Source organism: Apus apus, chromosome 1, assembly GCF_020740795.1.
Source record: "Apus apus isolate bApuApu2 chromosome 1, bApuApu2.pri.cur, whole genome shotgun sequence".
Taxonomy (NCBI): Eukaryota; Metazoa; Chordata; class Aves; order Apodiformes; family Apodidae; genus Apus; species Apus apus.
In genome coordinates, this window is record NC_067282.1 from 111,097,499 (window position 1) to 111,120,242 (window position 22,744).

At 38.2% G+C, this 22,744-nt stretch overlaps 1 protein-coding gene across 9 annotated transcripts in view; it reads right to left on the bottom strand.

Annotated features, from left to right (window-relative positions):
* Positions 1-234: 234 nt before the first annotated feature.
* Positions 235-22,744, bottom strand: part of CDKL5 (cyclin dependent kinase like 5) — a 135,353-nt gene continuing 112,843 nt past the window's right edge. For 7 of the 9 annotated variants that reach the window (XM_051608157.1, XM_051608148.1, XM_051608149.1 and 4 more), the window contains 5 exons: positions 22,451-22,574; positions 14,625-14,727; positions 10,309-10,431; positions 9,087-9,206; positions 235-7,524 (listed from right to left, as the gene is read on the bottom strand). In XM_051608157.1, coding sequence (XP_051464117.1) covers positions 7,135-7,524; positions 9,087-9,206; positions 10,309-10,431; positions 14,625-14,727; positions 22,451-22,574 — 860 coding nt within the window. In that variant the 3' untranslated portion in view covers positions 235-7,134. The other 2 variants (XM_051608155.1, XM_051608156.1) reach the window with 2 other exon arrangements.

A 22,744-nucleotide genomic window follows, 5' to 3' on the forward strand; every position in this document is an offset into this window, starting at 1 on the left:
AAGGTGCTTCAGAGCTGTTTTGGCTGTGCTCCTATGAAAACTTCAGGCTTGCAGAGAGATGCAAAACAGCTTCTCAGATCAGGAGATAGCCAGGACCTGGCTGCCACTTGTTGAGTGGAGGAGTCCTGGTGTGGTTCTGGCCTGTTCTGCTCATCTGGGCCATGATAATGCATGGGAAAGAGCTCTGGAGGAGATGTGTCAGGAATAAGATCAGCCGCTGAGCAATGCCAGTGCTCTAGTGCAAAATCTGCATTTTTATTAAAGACATATTTTTGAAGGCCCATTCAAAAATACATTGTGCTCAGTAAAAATTAACCATTTTCATGCTGATAATTAAGGTTACCACAGGAATTTTTTTGTTTTCTCTTTTAGAATATTTACAGCAACAATAGAAATTGTACAGAAGAATGGAATACATGCCCCAAAAAAATAATTGGTAAGGTGTACCAACAACATGATACAAAGGGTTGTATACAAACACTTTACAAATGGTTTATTAACTTGCATGAAGTAATCCATAAATATTCAACACATTTTAAAATCAATTTGTATTCCAGGATTAAAAAGGTTAACACCACATCACATCCCTTCCACAACAGAAAGTATGGTAGATTTAAAGGTTTGTGCGCTTCAGATTTCTAGGAACTGTTAAAAAAACATCAGGGAATCTTAACCATAAATTTGGAAGTTTTGAAAGCTACCTCCCCAGCCTGTTATTTCTGGAAATAGTCTGTACTGGCAGATTGTGAAAAAAGATCACATTTTTCTAAACCTTATTCTCCCTTCCTTCTCCTAAATGACATAAATTCAGAATTGAGCATTTCACAGTGGAGATCTAAGCAGTCCTGGAAGTCCTTAGCAGATAAACCAGATTTTAAAATGCCTGCATAGAATTTCCAACAAAATTATGGTTTCATGGAAGATTTTAGTGTATTGTTCCATATAAACCAAATATATATAGATGTTACTCCTTTTGATTAGACATATCCTTCAGTAGTACAAGTCTAAGATGTGCACTAGCAAAAAAAAAAAAGTAGGAAGAAAAGCAAAGTAGAGATTGTTACCTACACTTAAAGTTTGCCTTGTTACTAAACAGTTGAAAGCTCTGCGACTGGATTTACGTGTCAAGAGTTTACACCAAGAGGTTCATATCCTACAGGAAACTTGAATAGTGGCTTCCATCTTGTGCTATGACCATGCTCCAATGTTGCTAATGGAAAGCGCTACGAAAGCAGTTACTTCACAACACATTCCTACATCTGTACAATTGAGATGCCACCTTGCATTTCTCAGAATGGCTCCAGAGAAACAATGCCCTGTGAAAACAGAGACCTGGTAGAACAAAGCGCCTGGCAGGCAGCGTGTTCTGCTGGGGGCACGATGAGGTACGGTATCTCACCCAGATGAAATGGGAAATTAAAATGAAGAAAATCCTGAGCAAGTCTATAAGGATAGCTGTTTGAATAAAACAGCAAAGAGGGTGGAGTAGTAGATAAGGCCTCTAACTCCCTGATAATCTGCACTAGATAAACAACAAAGAACAAGGCAACTGCAATATTTGAGAACCAGAAGGGGAAGGGCAAGGGAAGACTGCAAAGCAGTGCAAAGGATGGCATTGGGATTCTAGAAGGAGAGCTCAGATGGCTTGGAGGTTTCTGAAGTATACCAGATGAAGGCCCAACAAGATTTTATTACTTGGATGCTAACAGTACCTAGAGGAAGAATCTTTTTTATGTCTGTTCAGAATTTGGAGTCAATAATAAGCTCAGAACAAACAAACCAAAGCTCAAACACATTCTGCAAGAGAGAGGAGGTAGATTGACTTGCAGAGAAGAGATGTGTAGAGTCACTCTTAGCCTTACAGTCACAAATTCCATGTTCAGACCCTTGTGCCATGTCTCAAGAGTCACTTCTGCCCAGCTGCATATTTTGAGTTACATTCTAGAAGAGCCTGAGAAACAATCTGATTTGGGGGAACAAAAGCATCCAAACACAGCAGGGCTGGTCCTTTCACACTTCTCATGCATCTTCCACTTAGTTTGTCAAAAAAAAGTGCCAACTTTTGCACCAAATGATTGGCTGTACAGAAGGTAACAAATAAGCATTCAAGTAGAACTTGGAGCAAGTAAAATACAGACCCAATCCATCAGATTTACCTATGCTGTCTCATGCAGTAGCTGTTAAGACAGTCCACTGAGAGAACAGATGACCTACCACAGCTTTTCTCTTCCATTTCAAAGAGGATCTCCTATAATATTTGCTTTGCTTAATTTTCATGAAATCTGCTTTGCCAAATGAGAAATCTTCAGTTTCAGTACTTCTGAACCAAGTGATGTGCACAAGCCTTCACTTGCCTGACAAGCCTGAGAGCATTGATGCACTTGCTGCTGCACCCTTTGAATAAGAAGCCAACACCCAGAACTGCAGAGCTGTGTTCTATCAAGAATTTACTCAGATTGTTCCCTTTTTAACACAGGCCAGAAGTTAAATGGCTTTTCTCCTCATTCACTACAAACCAAGTTAATGCATGGTTATTATCATGACACCATTATAGAGAGCTGTGTAGGTAAAGGCACCTATTCTTAAGTAGTGTCCCGATTTGAAGGTCATTTAAAAAGCATTACATAGGGCACATCACCTTTCCAGTCATCTCCTGTGACACTCCTGTTCTGCATGGTGGGCACTTACACGAACCACTGCCCAGATGCATGGTTTATAATATAATCCCATTAACAGGTGTATTATTTATGCTAGCTGGAATGGAAAAAATAAACATTCCTTGCTACCCCACAATTTGCAGTATATTATCTATGGCTATCCTTTTCATACTCTTTGTGTAACTGGGCTTCAGGTGTTCTCCCAGCTCTACTCTGACAGTGTTCAACACATACAGTATTAATTACATGCAGATCTTTTTGAAGCATGTCTCACCACCAAATCATTATAAGACAAAAAAAAAATTGAGACACAAATTAAAACTAAAAACACCTGCAGAGCATGGCTCCCCTCAAAAGCAGCTGGGTTCTGCCTTAGCTAAACAGATCACAACAGTGCTTTGAGAGTGATATAATCTATGTTCCATTCTTGCAAGGGAGGTTTACAGCACTGAATTGTTCAGAAGTCATAGGTTTTTCGGGGTGAACACAGGAAATTTTTCTGGGTGAAATTCTGCTCAGCTAACAGCAACAGCAGCTTTTGAAGGAAAAAAAAAAAGAAGTTGGTGTGCAGCTTTTTGTACTAGCAAGATTCATCTGTAAAGAGACCTAAATGCAATGACAAGGAATAGCCAAAAGCCTATCACAGGACACTGCTTCTCCAAGAATCACTCCAGCTTTGCTCCCAGAAACAAGTTGGTGTAACGGAGAGAAAGGTGATGAGCCTAAGGACAGCCTGAGGGTGCCTCATAGGTTTGGAAGTTTGAAGCCTGCTTTACTATCAATCTGAAAGAGCCAGTATCTGTAAACAGAGAGGTGTCAGGACCCACACATTTAGGTGGGTCTGACTTGGTATCAGAAATCCAAGCTTGGTGTCAGTCCCAAGCCCTGCAGGATGGGGAACATTTTAGGAAGGGACCAAATCTGGGATCGCTGACTTCCTGCCAACAACTCTGCCCAGTGCTCTGTGCTGACAACCTGTCAGCAGAGCAATGGATCTTGGACTGAAACAAATGGAGCAAAAAGCATGAAAAAACCCTAAGGGACTGTTCCTTGTGGTCAGGTCTGTTGAAAAAAAAAAAAAAGGGGTTGTTTAAGGTTAATACTTTTACATGGAAGTTTAAAAGGACAGCTTAAACACATACACAGTTTCATTCAAGATGAGCATAAGGTGCATCTTTTTTCAGTTAAGAAGAGCTGAAGAGCTATAGCAAAAACATACAGACAAGTTTAGGCAGCTGAAATTCTGCAAAATTATTATAATTAATTTCTGAAACTTAGTTTCTTTTCTATTCACATCATTAATGATGCCATAAGGCAAAAAAGATTGCCAAAGAATAAAATGCAGTTTAACTACGATACTTTATAGTAAGTAAATCTATAGAACATGTAGCACAAGACTCCGAGACCAGTGAAGAGGAAAGCTCACACTTAAAAAACAGCTTGCTCTGTAATTCTCTTCCCTTTTACTGAGCCAGCAAATCTCAGTCACTATAATAAGACTCCTTTGGAAGCCTCAACAAAATTACATTAGCAATATTCTAAATATTGGGAATTTAGACCAGGTTAAAAATACACAATTTATTGCAGCACCAGCTGGCTGAGCTGCTGGAAGTTCTTTCCAACAGAAGGAAGAAAATACTACATACATTCAACACAGTTTAGTATTTGACTGAAATCTACTACGGTTTGTTGAATGCAAGAAGAAAATGTAGTAGGAAGGGGAAACAACTTTCTGTAAGTATGGGCCACCAAATACTTGAACATTCCTTGGGTCACCCTTGAAGCTTTGCTAACTACTTTAAACAGCTATATGTACAGTCAGAGATTACCCTGATTTAACTTATGGGGTACTGAGCAAAAAAATCCTTTGGAAACATTCTTCCTTGCTAGAAATCAGAAGAGCCACATAGAGCCCAGCATCATCACCCCTAGCATGAAGCTTCTACCAGCAAGATAAAAGTCTTGCAGAGGCAAAAGGACACTATCCACAAAGTACAGAAGAGCCTAGTCTGAACACCCCCTTGGAGACATTCATATCACACTCCTTAGAGTCCCACTCTCAGACACTGCTGCTGTGAGGGATTTCAGTGGCATCAGCCCATTTCAAAGTTGAGAACAGGACTAACCTAATTGTCCTAAATGTCCAGGATTGCTAAAATATGCTGCTAAGCTCTGACAGGGATGACTAGTAGTTATCACAGTGTCCGTCCCGGATGCCCACTGAACTTACCAAAAATGGAATAATTGATAACGTCTACTGTATTTATATGTGCTATATATATGATATATCAACACAGTATATATCATATATATCTAGAGATCATGTATATGTATAGGAAAACACATGCACATTTCTTGCAGACATTTGACAAAGAAAAAATTTTGTGATTTTTCAACTTCACTAGATTTACTTGTAGCCCTGGATAAACCTGATGTAACATCTCTCCATATTGTCCTTTCTGACAAATATTTTTAGAGTATCGGTGCCAAATTTGTCTTTGTTAAAACTTTGGTATGACTTGAGAGGTACTGAACAGCATGTCCACTTTGCATTGTTATCCAAGTAGGAAGTTCAGCTCTTACTGCCTGGCTGCTTCTCTAAACTAGATCTATGGCTAAATCGTTGCACTTACATTCAGGCTAATCTCTTTTTGGAAAAGACAACATATTTGCAAGTACAAGGGTCTTATGAGGAGAGCATCTAGAAAATGAACTATGCTGCGGAGTAATGAGGGAGTTGAACAAATGTGTTTAAAAAGGAAAGGTTGTATTGTTCTGACACTACAGGCCTGACTCTCCTCTTATTGCACAAAGGTTAGACTGGCATAATTCTTTACACTCCTACTGGCTCACCTTTGATTTATTTTAATAGTAGTAACAGAGGAATCAGGTTGTGTATTTGCTACACTCGACATTCACCAATGTAAAGGCAGTTGTAACAAGGCTGTACAGGAGACTGGAACCCAAAATCTACTATTTTGCTGAGACTGGTAACTGAACTGTGTACAGGAATATTCGGATAGTAAGACCTAAGGAGAAAATAAGCTGCATGGCAACCTTCTCCCTCAATATCCAAAGACCAGATTTTTAGCTTTAAATACATCCTGAAATATATAAAAAAAGTGCAAGAGTAGTTTAAATTTAGGTACAGTGTTTATCTTATTAATTAATAGATTGCTAAACAAGGTGTAAAATACACATATGCATAAAAGCTTATACCATGATCTGCAGTGCCATGCAATGCTTAAGTGTCAAGGTTTGGCATTTAACTTGCAATTCATGCTATGTTTCTTTGGTTTTCACCCCTGCTATTAAGTGGAAGAGCACCTGCTTTAGCTTGTAGTCGTGGGGCACTTTATCTCTTTAAAGGAGACAAAAATTTGGTACTGGGGTTCTGTGCTCTTGATGCAGATGCAGAAATCCCATTAATATTACTAGGAAAGCTGAGGAGACAGGGGAGAACATACCACATTTAGATTACTGTACAGTTCTGCAGTCTCTTACACTTAGCCAATACTTCCAACAAAATAGCCCACGATAAAGCCTGGAACTGAATGTTGTCTTCTGTTTGTTACCAATACCGCCCATAATACCAGGCTCTCATAGCTGAGCAAGATTCATACTGTTACAGTCACATTTGTATCCACATTCAACTTCCTTTTATTAGAAGTATAATACTGCACTTTATATCACAAATGTATAAAAATATGGCAGATAGTGTCATAACAATACTTTTCTTTTAAATGAGTATATTTTAAAAACAGACAGTTATTTTCCATTTATTTATATTTATATATAGAATAAAATACTCCTGATGCAATATATAAATGTTACTGTTAGGGTTTTTTTTATAGAAACTACTGTAGCTGTTGCACTGCTTCACAATGTTTCAAACAGCTCAAAATAACTTTACATTATAACATAAAAGATATGATTATAACAGTACGATATTAGGTCATCATAAATAAATATTACAAATCCTATCAAATATGGAAGTTTAAAAAACAAATTTAAGACATACAGTTTAACTTTAAACCCTCAACAGGGATACACTTTTATCACATAAACCCCACTGTTTTAACTAGGCAGCGAAAAATGTAGTAAGGGCATAGGTCTAGACATGAATGTTTTCACCTTGATAAGTGCCAACACATACCAGAAGTCTCCCAGCTTTCAGACAGAGAGGTGCACTAAGCTGGAATGTAAAAGAGAAAACGGCAATTTGTTTTTCTCCCTGACTGGCACACTCTGCCTGGCATCCACCGACATTTCTGATGACTGGTAATTCACAATTCAACTTGTTTCCCTGTATAATCCCTGACTCTCGCTGTGGTGCCAATCAGCAAGGCTCCACAGGTACATATTGCACGCCTTTGGAAAGCTGAAAACGCAGTCTTACCATCACCAGAACCACCGCCACCACCACCACTCCCCTACGCTGACCTCCGCCTGACCTGGCCTCTTCTCTGCAGCGCAGCTACAGGGCCGTCTCTTTCAAATCGTTCAGATTAGGCATCCGCGACCGGTTTGTTCGGTTGTACGTGTGCCCGTTCTGTCCGCTCTTGGAAGGCAGCTGCTCGGAGTAGGGGGGCCCGTCGCTCGCGCTCCTGTTGACGGGGGAGACGTGCCAGGTGGGCTCCAGCTGGCTGGGGATCTGCAGCGTGGGCCTGCCTTTCGGCTGGGGCTCCTGCCGCACCGCGTTGCTGCCGCCGCTGCCGGAGCTTTGGCTCATGGGGTGAATGCGCACTTCAGAAAAAGCAGCCTTGGCTGGCTGGCTGGGCAAGGGCTGGAAGCGAGGCTCTGCCGGGACCGGGTGGTTTGACGAGGAGAGGTGCAGGAACTTCCGAAGGGATTTCAATGGCTGGCTCTGAAAGACATGAGGACAAGCCCCTGGCCTTCTGCTCTCCATCATGTCAGACTGCCCACAGCAAAACTGAACATATTCTAAACTGAACGTCTTGAACTTCACAGCACTTCTTAGCTTTTAAGTGGTATTCATTTGGAATATTTCATTCCAAGGTAAGACCACACACCCAAGTTTGAGTCAGGATTAAGCCTGTCCTTCCTCTGAGCTTACGTAGATATATGGAATGGAATATCTTTGGCCAATTTTGCTGTCTGTCTAACTCAGCCTCCCACGGGGGGGGTCAGAGATCTCCCCATAGTGTCTGAGCCGGCGGAGTGAAGGTGTAACCTTGAAGCCTCAGTAGTTAGAAAAACATTCCACTGTCTTATCAGCCTAGCAGAGCACACAGTTGCTAGTTACAAGAAAGCTTACTGAAGGAAAAAAAAATCAGTGAAAAGATAAATTGGCTTAATCCTGGCTCAAACCAGGACACCAAGAAAATGTCTTCTCATTATGATTCAACCTATTAGCTACCCCTTTTCTACATCCCCCCCAAATTTGTTCTCATCAATTTTTTTAACCTTGTTTTCTACAAAAGCAGAGGCTCAGACAACTGCACTAGCTGTCCATCTGTCACTACTCCTGCTGTTAATTTTAGAGCCTCCGCCCCATTTTGTGAGGCACAGATATCAGACACACAAAGTTCCTAAAAATTTTGTGAACATCTGTTAGGGGCTTGAGAGAGCCTTGAGTTATCCCCTGCACTGAAAATAAGGGCTGGCAGAACTCTGCAGTTAGATATTTTGTTTGCTGTCAGCTGCGTGATGAGCTGCTCTAATCCCTCACAGCTTCCACAACTGGTGAGCATGTTGAAGGAAAATGGAGACATAAGGTTACTGAAATGGGTAGCAAGTGCCTGGGGAAGCCTGAGTACACAGTGGTACGATCACAGCCTCATTAAATTCCACGGCTCACAGAGCAACTTGCTTCTTCAAACAACTGCAGCTGCAACCAACCCTCTTCTTCAGCTTTCAATCTTGTAACAGCAACAGAGCATAGCACTGCAGCTCCCTCCCAAACCCTGCCCCTCAGGCTGCATTTAGAACTGGAGAAAACAAAGTTGGGTTAGTGCAGCACTATGCTCCAATAATGTAGCTGGCTTAAACCACAGGCTTTGCCAGCTGAGGCAAAGCTGCACAGTAATGTGGTCAACATCAAGTATCAAACTGTCCACCAGCTGGGTGTCCTCAGGATGCACCATCCCTCGCAGAGCTAACTTGAGGGCTTTCCTACAGGCCTGCATAGCTACCACAGACACGCACTGAAACATTACTTGCCTTAATACAAAAACATAAGCAATATTTTGAAAGGCTTAAACACTGCCATGGGGACATTTTGTCTCTCCTCTTCTCTCCGTCGTTCAGGTCTAGATTTTCAAAGAATTATGCAGGACTGCATTTTTACATTCAGTGAATGGGGAGGTTGGGAAATAGTGTCAAATGCAATTTTTCTATTCACTAGAGAAAAAGCTGACAAGATACCTCAGCGATGTTAAAATACAGGGAACCGATAATGCCACTTACATGAGGCTGGATTTCTGTCATCTTCTCAGGATGCCAGTCCTTCTGCCTGCTGCTCTGGTGAGTAGAAGAATGAATGGCTTTCTGTAATGCCATGAGATCCTGACCATCGCTGCTAGGCATCTGCAACAAAATATTAGATACTGGTTTCCTAATATATTCTTACGAACAGCTGTAAATCATTTCCCCCAGCTAATTACAGAACATAAGTGAAGCCCATTACTGCAGCAGAATTGCAATGACCTTTCAATATTTTTCCCCATAGTAAGAGCAAGTGGCTGTGGATATCATGCAGATTTGCTGTATATAGCCCTTAAAGCATTCACATGCTGTTAGTGTTACTTGCTGTAAGAGAGAGCAGTTAAACAAGGCTTCAAAAATAATAATAAAAAATAAACTTTTGAGCCTCATCTTCATTTTAAAAGCATTCCATATTGCAGTTAAGACCATGGATCAGTTCTATAAATTTGTTCCTGAGTGAAGCAGACCAAAATCTCGCTAAACTGACGTGTGGCTGATTTTGTAATCACAAAACCAAAAGCTTTTCCCTTCCCCATCTCGCTCCTCCTCCACAAAGATCCCAAAATAAAGCATAAGTTAAGAAACTCCTCACCTTCCCCAAACAAGCTGAAAATTGAAAAAAATACATGGCAGAAGGATAATTTAAAACTTATGAGTTTTGTATAATTTCAAGAATTAGAAGCAAAAAGGACTTAAAATTTAACCTATTTTGAATGCAAGCTATCTTTTATCATGAACAATCAGGACAAACACAAAATACAGAAGAGGCATAAGCTCAAATTTAGTTTTCAGATAATGTGTTATTAATATTTTTTTAATTAATAAAAGAACAGTTTGCATTAAAAATGTACTTCCAATATAGGTATAAAACAAGTCAGGTTAATTTTTTTCCTGATTAAAACAGAATGAGACAGTCTAATTTTAAACATACAGGATTTCACAACTATTTTCCTCCTTCAGTCTTTTTGTCCCAGGGTTCATTCTTCCTGGAACTGGATATGTCACATTTTCAGTATATCAAATACTAAAAAAATTTTTTTAGGCACAGAACTGCCAATTTTACTTAAATTTATTGAACTGGCCCAAGATACTTAACTGGCATGAAGAGAAAGTGATCCCATGAAAATAAAATACATGCTGCTGTAGTCAGTAAAACAGGTTTACTGGAGCTTTTTACAGTGCTACTGTACTTAAAAATTAATACCATGGGTAGAGTGACTACAGGAAGCTTTTTCAAAGAAGAACTATGCTTTAAATTATTCTTTGAATTAAAAAGAGGAAAGAGGGATTTCTTGATGCTTGGATTCTCCCCGTTGGTTGAGTCTGTCTGCAATATAAGATACAAAAGCTAAATGCATAGTATTTCAATTCAAGAGGTCTGTCCTTACTATATTATTTTTAAGTTTTTTTAAAATTCTGACAATATATGGTATCAATCCTGTAATCTGCTTTGAGAAAATACAATAGCAATCAAATGGAAAAAGCATATGGAACAAATGCAAGGAATTTGATACATATAAAGCATGTAAAAAGAGATCAATACACCTGTTCTTAAATCCATGTTCATTAGGAACGCAGAGTGTGTTTCAAAGCCTTTCTGAAACAAATGGTAGGTCTCGTTGAGCTTTACTGAGCTAAAATCCTGTAATTCTGGCAATCATTTGTTACTTGTGATAATGACCTAAAGCAGTAAGACATTTCTTAATTTATATAAATAAACTACCAAAAATACACTAACAATAATAGCAATTGGTTTCAGAATGAGCAGTTTTGATAGCTGCCTCTCTCAAAGAAGAGTATTCTCTTTTTAACTTGTAAAAAGTGTTAGGGCTCCAAGATGAATTCTTTCAGTTCTGACAAAAATACACCTTCGACAACTTTGTGTATAACTGCAAGGGCTGTTTTATTTTAATTTCTGTTGTACAATCAAAGAGAATACGAAGGGATGCATGAATAAAAACCAGAACTATCAAGTACTAAAATTATTAATGGGACTACTTATCCCCTGCTCAGGTAGGCATTATAACACAATATAATGATTATATGACTAAAGAGAACAATGGGTGCACTACAAAAAGCGAGGGTTTTCCAGCTTCTAGATTCCATCCAAGTTAATGAAAGAGAGAGTCACTCTTTAGCATAGCTTGTTTAGGAACTTAATGGTTGGAAGAATTTCCTGTTTCAAGTTCTGTAAATTAGAAAGGAATCAAAGCATTGCTACAAGAAATGCTCCCCTGCAACTGTTTTTTCCAGAGGAGGTAATTTCTTCAGACCCATAGCTTGCAATATGGGCCAAAATTTGCAAAACTCGAGCTCCTTGGAAGATACTGCCTGTGGACACTGTGCACAGCCCTCATGGAAATCAAATTGTATGGTGGCAGATGACAGAAAAAACCCATGACCCTAGCAATCCTCAAAGCCTTTTGCTACATTACTAAAAGAACAAGACAAAAAGGAGAATGGATAAGAACAGCTCTGCAAAAACAATATTGCAAAGAATTCCCATAGCAGGCAGTAACAATTATTATCCCACGAGGAACTGCACCTGGAGAAGTCTAGAGAGAATGATTCATGGGAACAACTCTGCAGGAGGAAGTGTTGGGAATTGGGATCAGTTCTGGGCTGTCAGAGATTTTGAGAATTACATTATTAAGAAGACGTCTTCAATCCAGTTTCATATATCTTGTATGACTCTTATGATGATCACCAGTAAAATGAGACTTGCCAAAGGGTATCACAAGTAAACAGTAGGTAGCTATGATGTGTTTTTCAGTGTTGTGATAGTTCTCAGGTCTAGTTTGTTATTTGCTGTAGAAAAGTCTGTATCAGAATAAGCAAGTGGAATTTCATACTTCTAGGACTCTGTAAGAATTACAAACCTCAGAAAAAGACTTGGCTAGTCACAAGCTGTTAGGCTTTTAATATGAATTAATAGAAAACATTATTAATGTACTTGAAGAAATAATATTACAGTGTTGTTAACAGCTTTTACCAGTGCAGTCAAGCTTGGTGCTGAACTGATGGTAATGATTTTTGTTTGTGCCAGCAGATGCTCATGAACATCCCAATGTTTCACAGGTAGACATTCTCAACTAACAGATGAAGAAAAACAAAGAAGAGTGTCTGAACCAGACACCTGTACACACATTGGTGGGTGCAGTCTGTCCCTTGGTATTGTCCTGTTAAACAGATCTAAGTAGAAATGATAAGAGGATTTTCAGTTTCTGGTTGGGACCAAAGAGCAAGTTGATGTCAGCAAATTTTTAGCTGAGGATGCGAGAGTTTATCATGATCTCATTTCATGACTTTATGTGTCCTCCTCTGAGATACTAGCTCTAGCTAGCCAACACCATCTTCCCTTATGTAAGACCTCTGACTACCTCCTGCCCCTGTGTCCCTCTCCTTAAGACTGAGAAGAAGCAGGAGTATGGATGATGTATAACTGTCCTGTCTTGTAAGCAGTGGTGTTTTGGTAGCCACAGATCAAGGTACTTGTGATTTCAATGTTTCAGAAAGTGCTGGTTTTTGACATGTGACACAATCCAGTCCCTGTTTCCTTGAATAGCTTAACCTGGAAGTAGTTGACACACCATCTGTCAGCTCAGCTTTGAGAGCGTTCCCTGCCACTACATCTGAATGGCTGGAACCAGAGTAGACCAGAACATGTTTTTCATTGTTGTTGAAAAATACATCACTGGGATCAATGGCCTTAGAATTGCTATCCTTCCATGAACATTTTAATGTCAAGTAATTCCAGAGTTACAATCTAGGTATTTTGTTCAGTTGTGTAATGCAAATGATCACATTTGAATGGGCTACAGATATAAGGATATACAAAAGTTCAGAAGGAGAGGTGCATGTCATGGCTCTCAAACCTGCTCAGCAGGAAGGTGAGGTGCATTTCTGAGGGCTAGTTAACACACACACACACGTGTTCCATACAGTTCTAAAAAACTAAAACCAACCAGCCCCTCAGATAATCACTCCTCTTTCCCAATTTTCTACAGATCAGCCTTCCAGCAACACAGAGAGTCATGCCACCTCACTGTGTGACAGTAGATATTTTGATTCAGTTACTCTTCTTCACCTTGTGGTACTACAAGTTCTTCTGAAGCCAACTGAACCATAAGGTGTGAGCATGATTTGAAAACCTTCAAAATCTTAACTGCAATTACACTCACAGAAACACTGCAACTTGCCTTTTGAATGGCATTGAGTTCTTAAACAAAATAAAACCCACTATGTGGGGAATTAAAGCAAGCTCCTCTGGAAAGTAGGGCATGCACTACTGTTGGAAATGATGATCCCTCTGCTAGATAAAACACAGTTTGATTTTCAGATTCCAGATCAAGTGTGAAATTTATCCTCTTATTTGTACACTGAGAGCATCTGACATAGTACCAATTCAAGACAGAAATTATAAACAGGTTAACAATAAAGTCACTTTAGTGAAAAACCCATCTTTTAAAAATATGAAAAGTTGAGTAGAATTAATGCTTTTACTATTCAAATCTCATTACTCAAATAAATGAAATGTAAGAATGAAGCACACAGAAAAGAACAGGTATCAGAAGTAGACAAATGTTTATTTATGAAACTATTTTTCATTTAAGATTTTGTAACATATAACTATACTCATTAAAAAATACTGAAATGTTCAGAAGTTCTGCTTCTAGTGGCCTGTTTGAGAATTGCAAGAGCATGCTTTTACTAATAATTTAAAAGAAAGTATCTGCAGTTTTAAATTTTGTAAAGTAAGCCTCAGGTATATGAAATATTAAATATTTTACTGTTTCCAGAACTGTCATCTCAGTAAGAGGTGAGATTATGTTTAGGTTACTTCAATTCTTAGGGGGATTTCAATTATAAAGCTTTGTGAAATATTAACAGAACACTGCTCTCTGAGAAAGTTCTTTCTCCCTTTCAAAAACTAGATGAAAATCTATAAATGTATAAATAGCACCAAAGGCTTAAACCAAATAACAAAAGCCACAATGCCTTCCCCCAGTAAAACGTAAGACGTTAGGAATGGTAAAGACACATCATCCTTACTACTGCCACAGGGTGCAGCAAGAAGACAGAGGCTGTTATCAAGACATTGCCACGAAAAAGACTGGAAAGAATTTTCATTTATAACAGCTTGATCTCCTGTTAATGAGTATCTGAAATTATTCAAGCTCTGCAAGAATACATTTTATATTCTTGGAATGGTAACACCATACGCTGCAAAAGAATCTGCTGCAACAATCACCATAAAACTTGGGTCAGAACTAGCTTTCAAAGGGTCTGAATGAAAACAAAGATGCACAGGACAGGTGAAGAAATAGTGGAAAGGGCAGATAAATAAACCCTGCACAGGGAAAGAATTCGACTTCTGTATAGTGAAGAGAGAAAAGAACAAGTAGATACATATGGACATGATCACAAATAATACAAAGATAATGTATTAATTTAGCATATTAAAATAGTGTAATTCAAAACTTATAAACATATTTTCTTTTAAAAATACTGTATACTTACAGTTTGAGATTTCTTCTTTTTCTTTTTTATTGCCCTGAAAAAACCTTGCTTTTCTTTCTCCTTGAGCTGTTCTGAGTGACTGTTAAGGTTTTCAGGACTTTTCCTAAACATGAAATAAGTTAATGTGAGAGAGAGTTTATTTTGAGATTAAGGAAGTTCTGTGTAATCAGGAAATCTTGTGGCAAAGAATGTAAACTATTGATTAAAGTTAAAAGATTCGTAATTTTTTAACATTCATTAGTTCAAGGGCTACTATGAAAATACCAGATAAATAGTCTTATTAAATGTGATAGGAGGAACACAGTGTTAGGGTAAAATGTTTAGCTCAAATCAGTGAACAGTTATTTAAGGAAAACAAAAGCATGCAAGAGTTGGTGTTTTTTTTTTTTTTTTTTTTTTTTTTTTTTTTTTTTTTTTTTGTTGGTGGTTGTTTTTTTTAAGCCGGAATATAATGTTCAAGCCAAAATATCACACACAAGTTCTTTTAGAAAAACGAAGATCATATTTGACAGAACATACAAATGGTGATGTTATATAAAAGCCCAGATCCACTTTATCCATTGCTTGCTGGAGAGCCAAGAGTTGCAAGGATCATCAGAGAGAACCAATTTCATTCAAACCTTTGCTGACATGGTTCCAAATTTACCAGCGGGGAAGTTGGGGATCTACTGTTGTCCATTTCAGCTTAAACACTTCAGTTAGTTTGTTATGCGCGGGTGAGACAGTGCTGGAAAGAGCAGATGACCCGAAAGTGGAACATGTGACTTGCCTGAACAGGTGACTTCCCCCCCTGAAGAGGGAATTTCCATCTTTTACCTTGTCTAAACAGATGAATTAACTACAGTTGATAAATAAGATGTTACTTTAGGTATAGGCAGTAAACTATGTATATAAAGTATTGATATAGGGGAGAGATGATTTAGGTAGGACATTGAGACGTAACTGAATGCAGTTCTAGTGCCCTTTAAAAGTTTGAAAATTGGAAACAGTGCAGGGAAGTGTTACAGAAATAATTTCAGAGATAGCAAGAATGGCCTACATTTAAAGAGTCAGAGATTTCAGTCTCTTTAGTACGTTAAAAAAACACAGCCAAAATAGAGCCGACATTTAGTTTCCCTGCTTGTGGCACACAAGTATTTCTCCAGGAATAAATTACAGAGTACTAGAGAGGTCTTTGAAGTAAAGGGCAAAGCCATATAACAAGAACCAGCAGCTGGATGATGAAGCCAGAGAAGTCATCTTAGAAATAAGGCACTGATTTTAACAATGAGACTCATTAATTGCCAGAACAAACTCCTTAGTCAAAGAAGTGGATTTCTGATTTTTGGTATTTCAAATCAGGACCACAGGCTCTTCTGGGAGACACCCGTTAGTCAGGTATGCTATTGGGCCTGGATCCCACAGAACGGATAACGTTTAATGGCAACTAACATACAGAAAATCATATTGGGTGATTTAATAGTCCTTTTTCAGTCTTTAGTTGTACAAAAACAAAAATGAAATTAATCCATTTTCTTGACGAAAAACCTAAAAGAAAGCCAGAGTTCTAAGGGCTCTAGATGACAAACAGGAGCAGCTTTTCTTGGAGCAACTGTAATGTAGCAACACTTAGCTGTCTGCTATAGTTATCTTTGGCTTCTAATTCTGGCTTTAAATGCTATGCTCTCAGCTGGTGATTCAGCTGCTACTACATGCCAAGCTGAAATTTTTTTCCCAGCAAATGTGAAACACATAATTGGGGTAGGAATCACTGGAATCATCCTCATTATTGATGAGTACTTTCACCCTGACAGGTGGCTTCACCCGTTCCTCAATTTCTACACAAAACCACCTCAAGCTTGAAATGCTACCTGGTTCTAAACAGAAATGCATGAATTGTTTAAATGCTGTAATAGACTGCAATTGTTCAGTGAGAGAAGGGGCTTACAAAACAGATTTATAGGCAGAGAGGATGATGGACGTTTTCTTAATTTAGGTTTTTGGAACTTACATCTAGATCCAGGAAACACATTCAGGTGCACAACATCATAGATTTAATGTGAAAATTACAATGCTACCGGAAAAATCTCTAGTTTAATAGAATTGTTAGATTTGCAATACATTTTAAATATACTGGATTGCTAATAATTCCTGTTTCTTTCACATCCCTGTATTTAGTACCACTGCATAACAACAGTAAAGCAATTTTGTATTAGTCACCCAAAGCACTAAAGAGAAGGCCCAATAATGAAGACTACTGACAGCTTTACAGATGCGGTGAACTCAGAAGACTGACTTGGCACAGACCAAACACCCATCAAATTATTTACTAAAGAAATTTTACTTAATTTGTTATGAAAGTTGGAGAAAAGTATGCATCCCAAGTATCCTGCTTGTACTCAAAGACATTTCAATGGGGCTGAGAATCTTCTCAGCCTTTCCCCAAAGGAACTACTGTGCATCCTGTACATCTGCAAGCATACCCCAAACCATGGCATCGATATCAATTACCAACACAGTGACTATGTTGCCTGCTGAGGAACCACTTTCACTTCATAAAGAAGTCCCCATGTGGTTACTCTACATTGTCCTTTTTTTTTTTTTTTTTCCAATGTCTGGTTAATGGCTTTTCTGTTTCAAAGTCTATTCCAAAATGGAGGTGCTGTATTTTTAAAGGTGAACTTAACCTTCAGAATAAAGCTTAAGACAAGCTTTGTCATACTTTTAGACAGAGATTCATTCGTGTAAATTATCTTCTTTGGCCCAGTGAACCTGGACAAGAACACTGCTCCCTATAGCAGATGAGAAGTGAAATTCTTCACTGTGATTTCCTCTTTATAACTATAGTGACCAGACAAAGGAGAAAAATAAGGGGCTGAGAACTCTTCCCATTTTCAATTGCTGCTTAACCAAAAAACAGTGGTTTTATACCAGCTGGTTTATGTCATTACCTCTTATGACTCATATTGCAGTACAGTTGTCTGAAAAAGCATTGACCTTGAAAAGCAACTGCTTCAAAACACATGCTCATTATGTGAAGAGAGTGAACATATATAGCATTATGGCAGGAAGCATCAACACCAGGATTTTGTACTGAGTAAAAATAGAGCAGAACATTTTAATCGATATGATGAAACACTGGGATATTTTAGGAATCCCAAAAGATTATTTTCAGACAATGGACAGCACAGAAATAAATAGGATTATCAGAAAAAAAATATTTGTTATAGTCACTCAACACTGAACTCTTACAATATTACTGCAAGTGTCTTGGTATTTTCATTAAGCTTCAGCCCTTGAAAGCAGTTACACCAGAATCTGTTAGGCAGTGTCTCTTTTTTACTAGCAAGTAAGGATAGCCCTAGAGAAGAGACCCTGCTCAGACAGCCTACCCTCAAAGCAGAATCCAAAAATGTGACGCTCTTTGTTATTTTATCTTTGTGTGGCTTTTGCATGCTTAGGACAAATAAGATCACATGGGATATTCTTATCTGAGACATTTGGAAAAGGCACAGGCATAAAGAGAAATTCTGATTATCACTAGCATTTATTGCCCCCTGGGCAGGAGAGGTACCTAACTTCATGCAAGTACAATGAGATGTAGTAGCAAACATGTCTGAAGTTTTCTTCAGCAGATAAATGAATGAACACTAATTCTCCAAATAAGCTTTTGGTTTTGCTGAAAGTAAAACCCTTGGCAGTTACAGAGTTACTAGAAGGCCAGAAAATGTCAGAAACTAGCGAAGCACCTGAAGTAGATGGTTTATTTAAGGTAAGAACCTGAAGCCCATAATAAAAATTCTTCGTCTAAAAGCCTGGCATTGAAAGCTTAAAAACCCGAGATCAAATCTGAACTTTGCTTGGAGCTGCAAATATTTATTTTTCATGTGGAAAAGGAGGATTTAACTGGAATAAACCCCAGACCTACTACCTCGTATGCAGAATACCACCCAGAAGCCACTAAAGCCACTAGGTTACCTGAGGTTATGAAGTCAAAAAAAAGTATGTGTACATATATACACACATACATTTTACACCCCCACCCCGTATCATTCAACATTAGTAACCATAAATATTTGGAAGTGGTTGGTTTCATAAACTTACAAAGCATATACCTGGGTAGCCTTTTTTTTTGGACAGAATGTTGATGACTACAAATTCTGGAAAGCTTCTTTGCAAATAACATTAGACTACATCATCTAATTTTAAGTACAAAACAAAACCAGTGATGACTAGGAAAGGGTAAGGGAAGAGGCAGTGGTCACTGGAAGAGACTGGCAGGGAAGCTCAATGCTGCCAAATACAGGAATAAAGCAAACATATTGGTGACAGTGCATATGTAAGAAAGAGTCTTGTGCAGGAAATGCCACAGGGAAAGCTATACCATTAGAAGGTGGACATCTTCAAGCTGTGCTGAGCCTCAACCAGGGCAACACACCAGGGTGATTTTTAAGCTTCGCATTTAAGAATTTGTAATTGCCTGGTATTTTTTACAAATTCAAAAATTCTGTAAATGAACTGGAAAGTATTTACAATGAAGCAACAGCTCAGATACTGGTTATCTTCTAGTTTCAGGAACACTAACTGTGACTACATTGTTACACTGATACAGTGGTATTAGAGCCAGTCTTGTCATGTTTACAAAATACTGCATTTTTTTTGGAGTCTTGAAAAATTAATGGTAGATAGATAATTGCAAGCCTCTGGCACTCTTAAGAGTAGGAAGTTCTTTTTCTTGTTCTTTTATTGAATTATAGTTTGTGAGTGTTTATATATATTATATATATATTAAAAAATACTATATATATTTCCCCTTTTTGTTTTTTTTTTGCAGGAAGGTATGACACATGCTAGAGAAGATATGACAAACTGTTTGTCATAGAACAAATGCATTTCAATGGACAGAAAAGGTCTAAACAACAAAGCTTTCCAGAAGCCCCCAGATATCTTGTAAGCAACCAATATGATGTGAAATAAAGTATTGCATGTTGGAATTTATTCCAAAGTGATATTCAGAACTGTAGCCATGTTAAAGATAACTGAGGCCAACATTTTGGCACACTGGCAGAACAAAGTTCTGCATCTTGCCTACATCTACTGATTCTGCTCAGCTCAAGACAAAGCTTGTACAAGCGCAAGAAAAGAAAACATCTACTCTTGAATCAAAAAGAAAAAAATTGAACAAGTTCAAGTCCATTTACAGATATCTTCTAGCAAAAGAAAGATTTTCTAGAAGGATGAAAAATTTGCCTTTTTTCATATCAAGTTGTCTAAAGTTCAGAAATGATCTAGTAATTTAAGAGTAAAACCTGATGACAAAAGTAAAGTTTATAACATCTTTATTTTTAAAGAGGCAGGACAGTGGGGACAGAGTGAAGAAATGCACACAAAGACAAAGGAACACCTGTGACAATTCAGTCTAGCAAGCATTCACAAAATCCTTGACAGAAGAAAGGCAACACAGAGCAATAGTATGAGAGAAGCAATATTTTACAGTAGTGGCAAGTCCAGGTGGAATACATGTTGCTCATAATTCAAGATGAATTGTCACGTACCAGATATGAATGTCAGTCAAACATCAAATATTTACTTCATCATAAAATTGATGTAAGCAGAATCACAATCCATTAGAGCTTTCAACATTTGCATAAGCGTTTACACAACTTCTATACAGAAAAATAGGTAGAGCAACACACACTCTACGTCACTCAGGGATCTGATTACGCCGCATTTATGGCACAGAACAATTTTGCAACAACATTAGACCATTGCCAGGACAACTTGCACAGAGTTAACATGTAGAGCTGGGCAGGAAACATTTCAGGATAACAGGAAGTAGGAAAAGCAAAGACAAAGAGAAACGCATGCCAAAATAGCAGTAAATCGGTGTTGCAGACACTGCCATTCCTTCCATTTCACAAGAAGAAATGCTTTTTCTTCTGTGGGTTCTTCTCTCAAAGGAGCTGTTCCAATTTGTGAATATCTTTGAGTACATTAAGTGGAGCAAGGACTTACATCTACCTTTCTCAAAGTTAATGAAGGGCTCTATTTGCTAGGCCATATTCAGCATCTCTATGGTCCTTTCACTGTTTCAACAAAATGAAACAGCTTCAAGAGAATATGTTGAGGGAAACAGAAAATGCTCCAAATAAGATCTAACTTCTGGTTAGGGTATTCACTTGTTAGATTTAAGATCTTGGCTTAAGCCTTTGCTTTAAATAATGAAGAACAAAGGCCTTGCACTCGAGTTCCTCACATTCCAAAAAATGGCGCTGACCCCAAAATATTTGTCATTTCAAGAGCATCTCTGGTTTTGACCGGCAATTCCATCCTGGAGCTGAAGAATCTTCCCAATAAAAGGTTAGTGGATATCAGTCTGCTCCTCTGAAGTTTTTATTTTGATATTTGGCATTGTAGGCAAAAAAAGTACAAAAGTTCCTAACCAGCTCTAATAACATATGCTATTTTTTCAGTTCAGAGTTAAAATAACATTACATGTTTCTTTGCAGTGACCACATAATAAAAGGCAGTATATTGCTAAATGATATATAAAGCAAAACAACATTCCAGTTGGTTAATATTACATATGTAAGATAGAAAGATCAGATACGAAGGACACCAAAATACGTTTGAGGGTTGAACAGTAGGAATAAATGCCTTCTTTAGCCACATAAGTCACAAAATAAGTACCAACTTTTTACATAAATGACTGGATTCCTCAGCTAACTTCCACAAAATGGGAGCTACTGAAGGAGAGGAAGCAGATTTCTAGTGAATCAGAGCAGGTGACAAAGGTTCTGGAGTAAACACCTTCTATTACTTACATAAGTATATAAGCTGAACACAAGCTGAAACAGCAGCTGTTTCCCATCCCCACCCCCTCCACCCCTTCCCTTTTTTAAGCAGATAATTCACAGGTTGTTCATGTGAAAACACATTAGGACAACAAACCAATGAAAACAGTTCTTTAGATAGCACGATTTTATCACACTTTCAGAGAGCAGTGTATCAGACAGTGCGATGAAGCACGACTGAACCATGTGAATACATGCAGTCCATTGCTCCCACCAATCCTTTGAAGCTCCATTTGCTTATTTTTATTCAGTGTGGTTTATTGTGACTGAATAAAGTAGAAGATTAAGTGTATTTTAGAGCTGAACAGCTCTCAGAGCAACAAAATGAAGGTATTTCCCTTTAAATCCTGCAAAGTTATGCATATGCTGTCATTCTATTAACATAATTATAGTTAATTGTTCTATGTTACATAATGGAGCCATGTGATGCTTTTAACCTTTTAAAATCAATACACACCATTAAGATGTTGCTTAGTCCATTTTCCCATAGAACACACTCATTTCCTTCTGTGGTGCAAAAAGAGTAGCCGTTCCCATTGTAGGGTGAATATTATATTCTTCATTAATACAGTCCTATTTTGCATATGGAAACATGCATTGTGATATTTTTTCCATTTGTCTCACAATTCATGCTGCTGGAATCCACACAAGCAGCTAGTCTTGCTCTCCATTCTAAATGCACACAAGCACTTTGTACTTTTCTTAACCGAGGATTAATAGTGGAGAAAAAAAAAAACAACCAGGAAAAACTGGACAAAAGTATATAATCTTTCACACATTCCATGTGATGGTGTAATGAAGTATTTCTTGTTGCTCAAAAGGGGATTGCAAACATGCAATGCTATGTCAGTGTAGTGAAAGGAAGCAACTAAGCACCTATAGACAGTTGCAAATTTTAGAAAAAAGGTTTTTGTTTTGGGTTTTTTTTTCTCTCTCCTGTTAAAAATTCTTTTTCCTGCCATTCTCTACACATCTGTGTAAATAACAACTCACCAGGTGTCAAAGGTGGTTTGCCTCTTTGAGTGGTTTGCCACTGTGCTGCTGTCTGCTGGTAACACCGAGGCTCTGTTCGACACGTTGTTTTCTATGTATGTACTCTCTGGACGTGGAGATGGAACTGAACAGAGAAAGAGCAAACAAAGTCTATTGAGCTCAGCCCAAAATGACATCTTTCAATTGCCTGCTTCCTCTCTACCTCTTTTAGAGAAACAAGACAGTGAAGACAGTTGTACTTCATGTATGACTGAAAAAAAGCATACTTGTTTATGGTTTGGAAAGCTGCTGTTT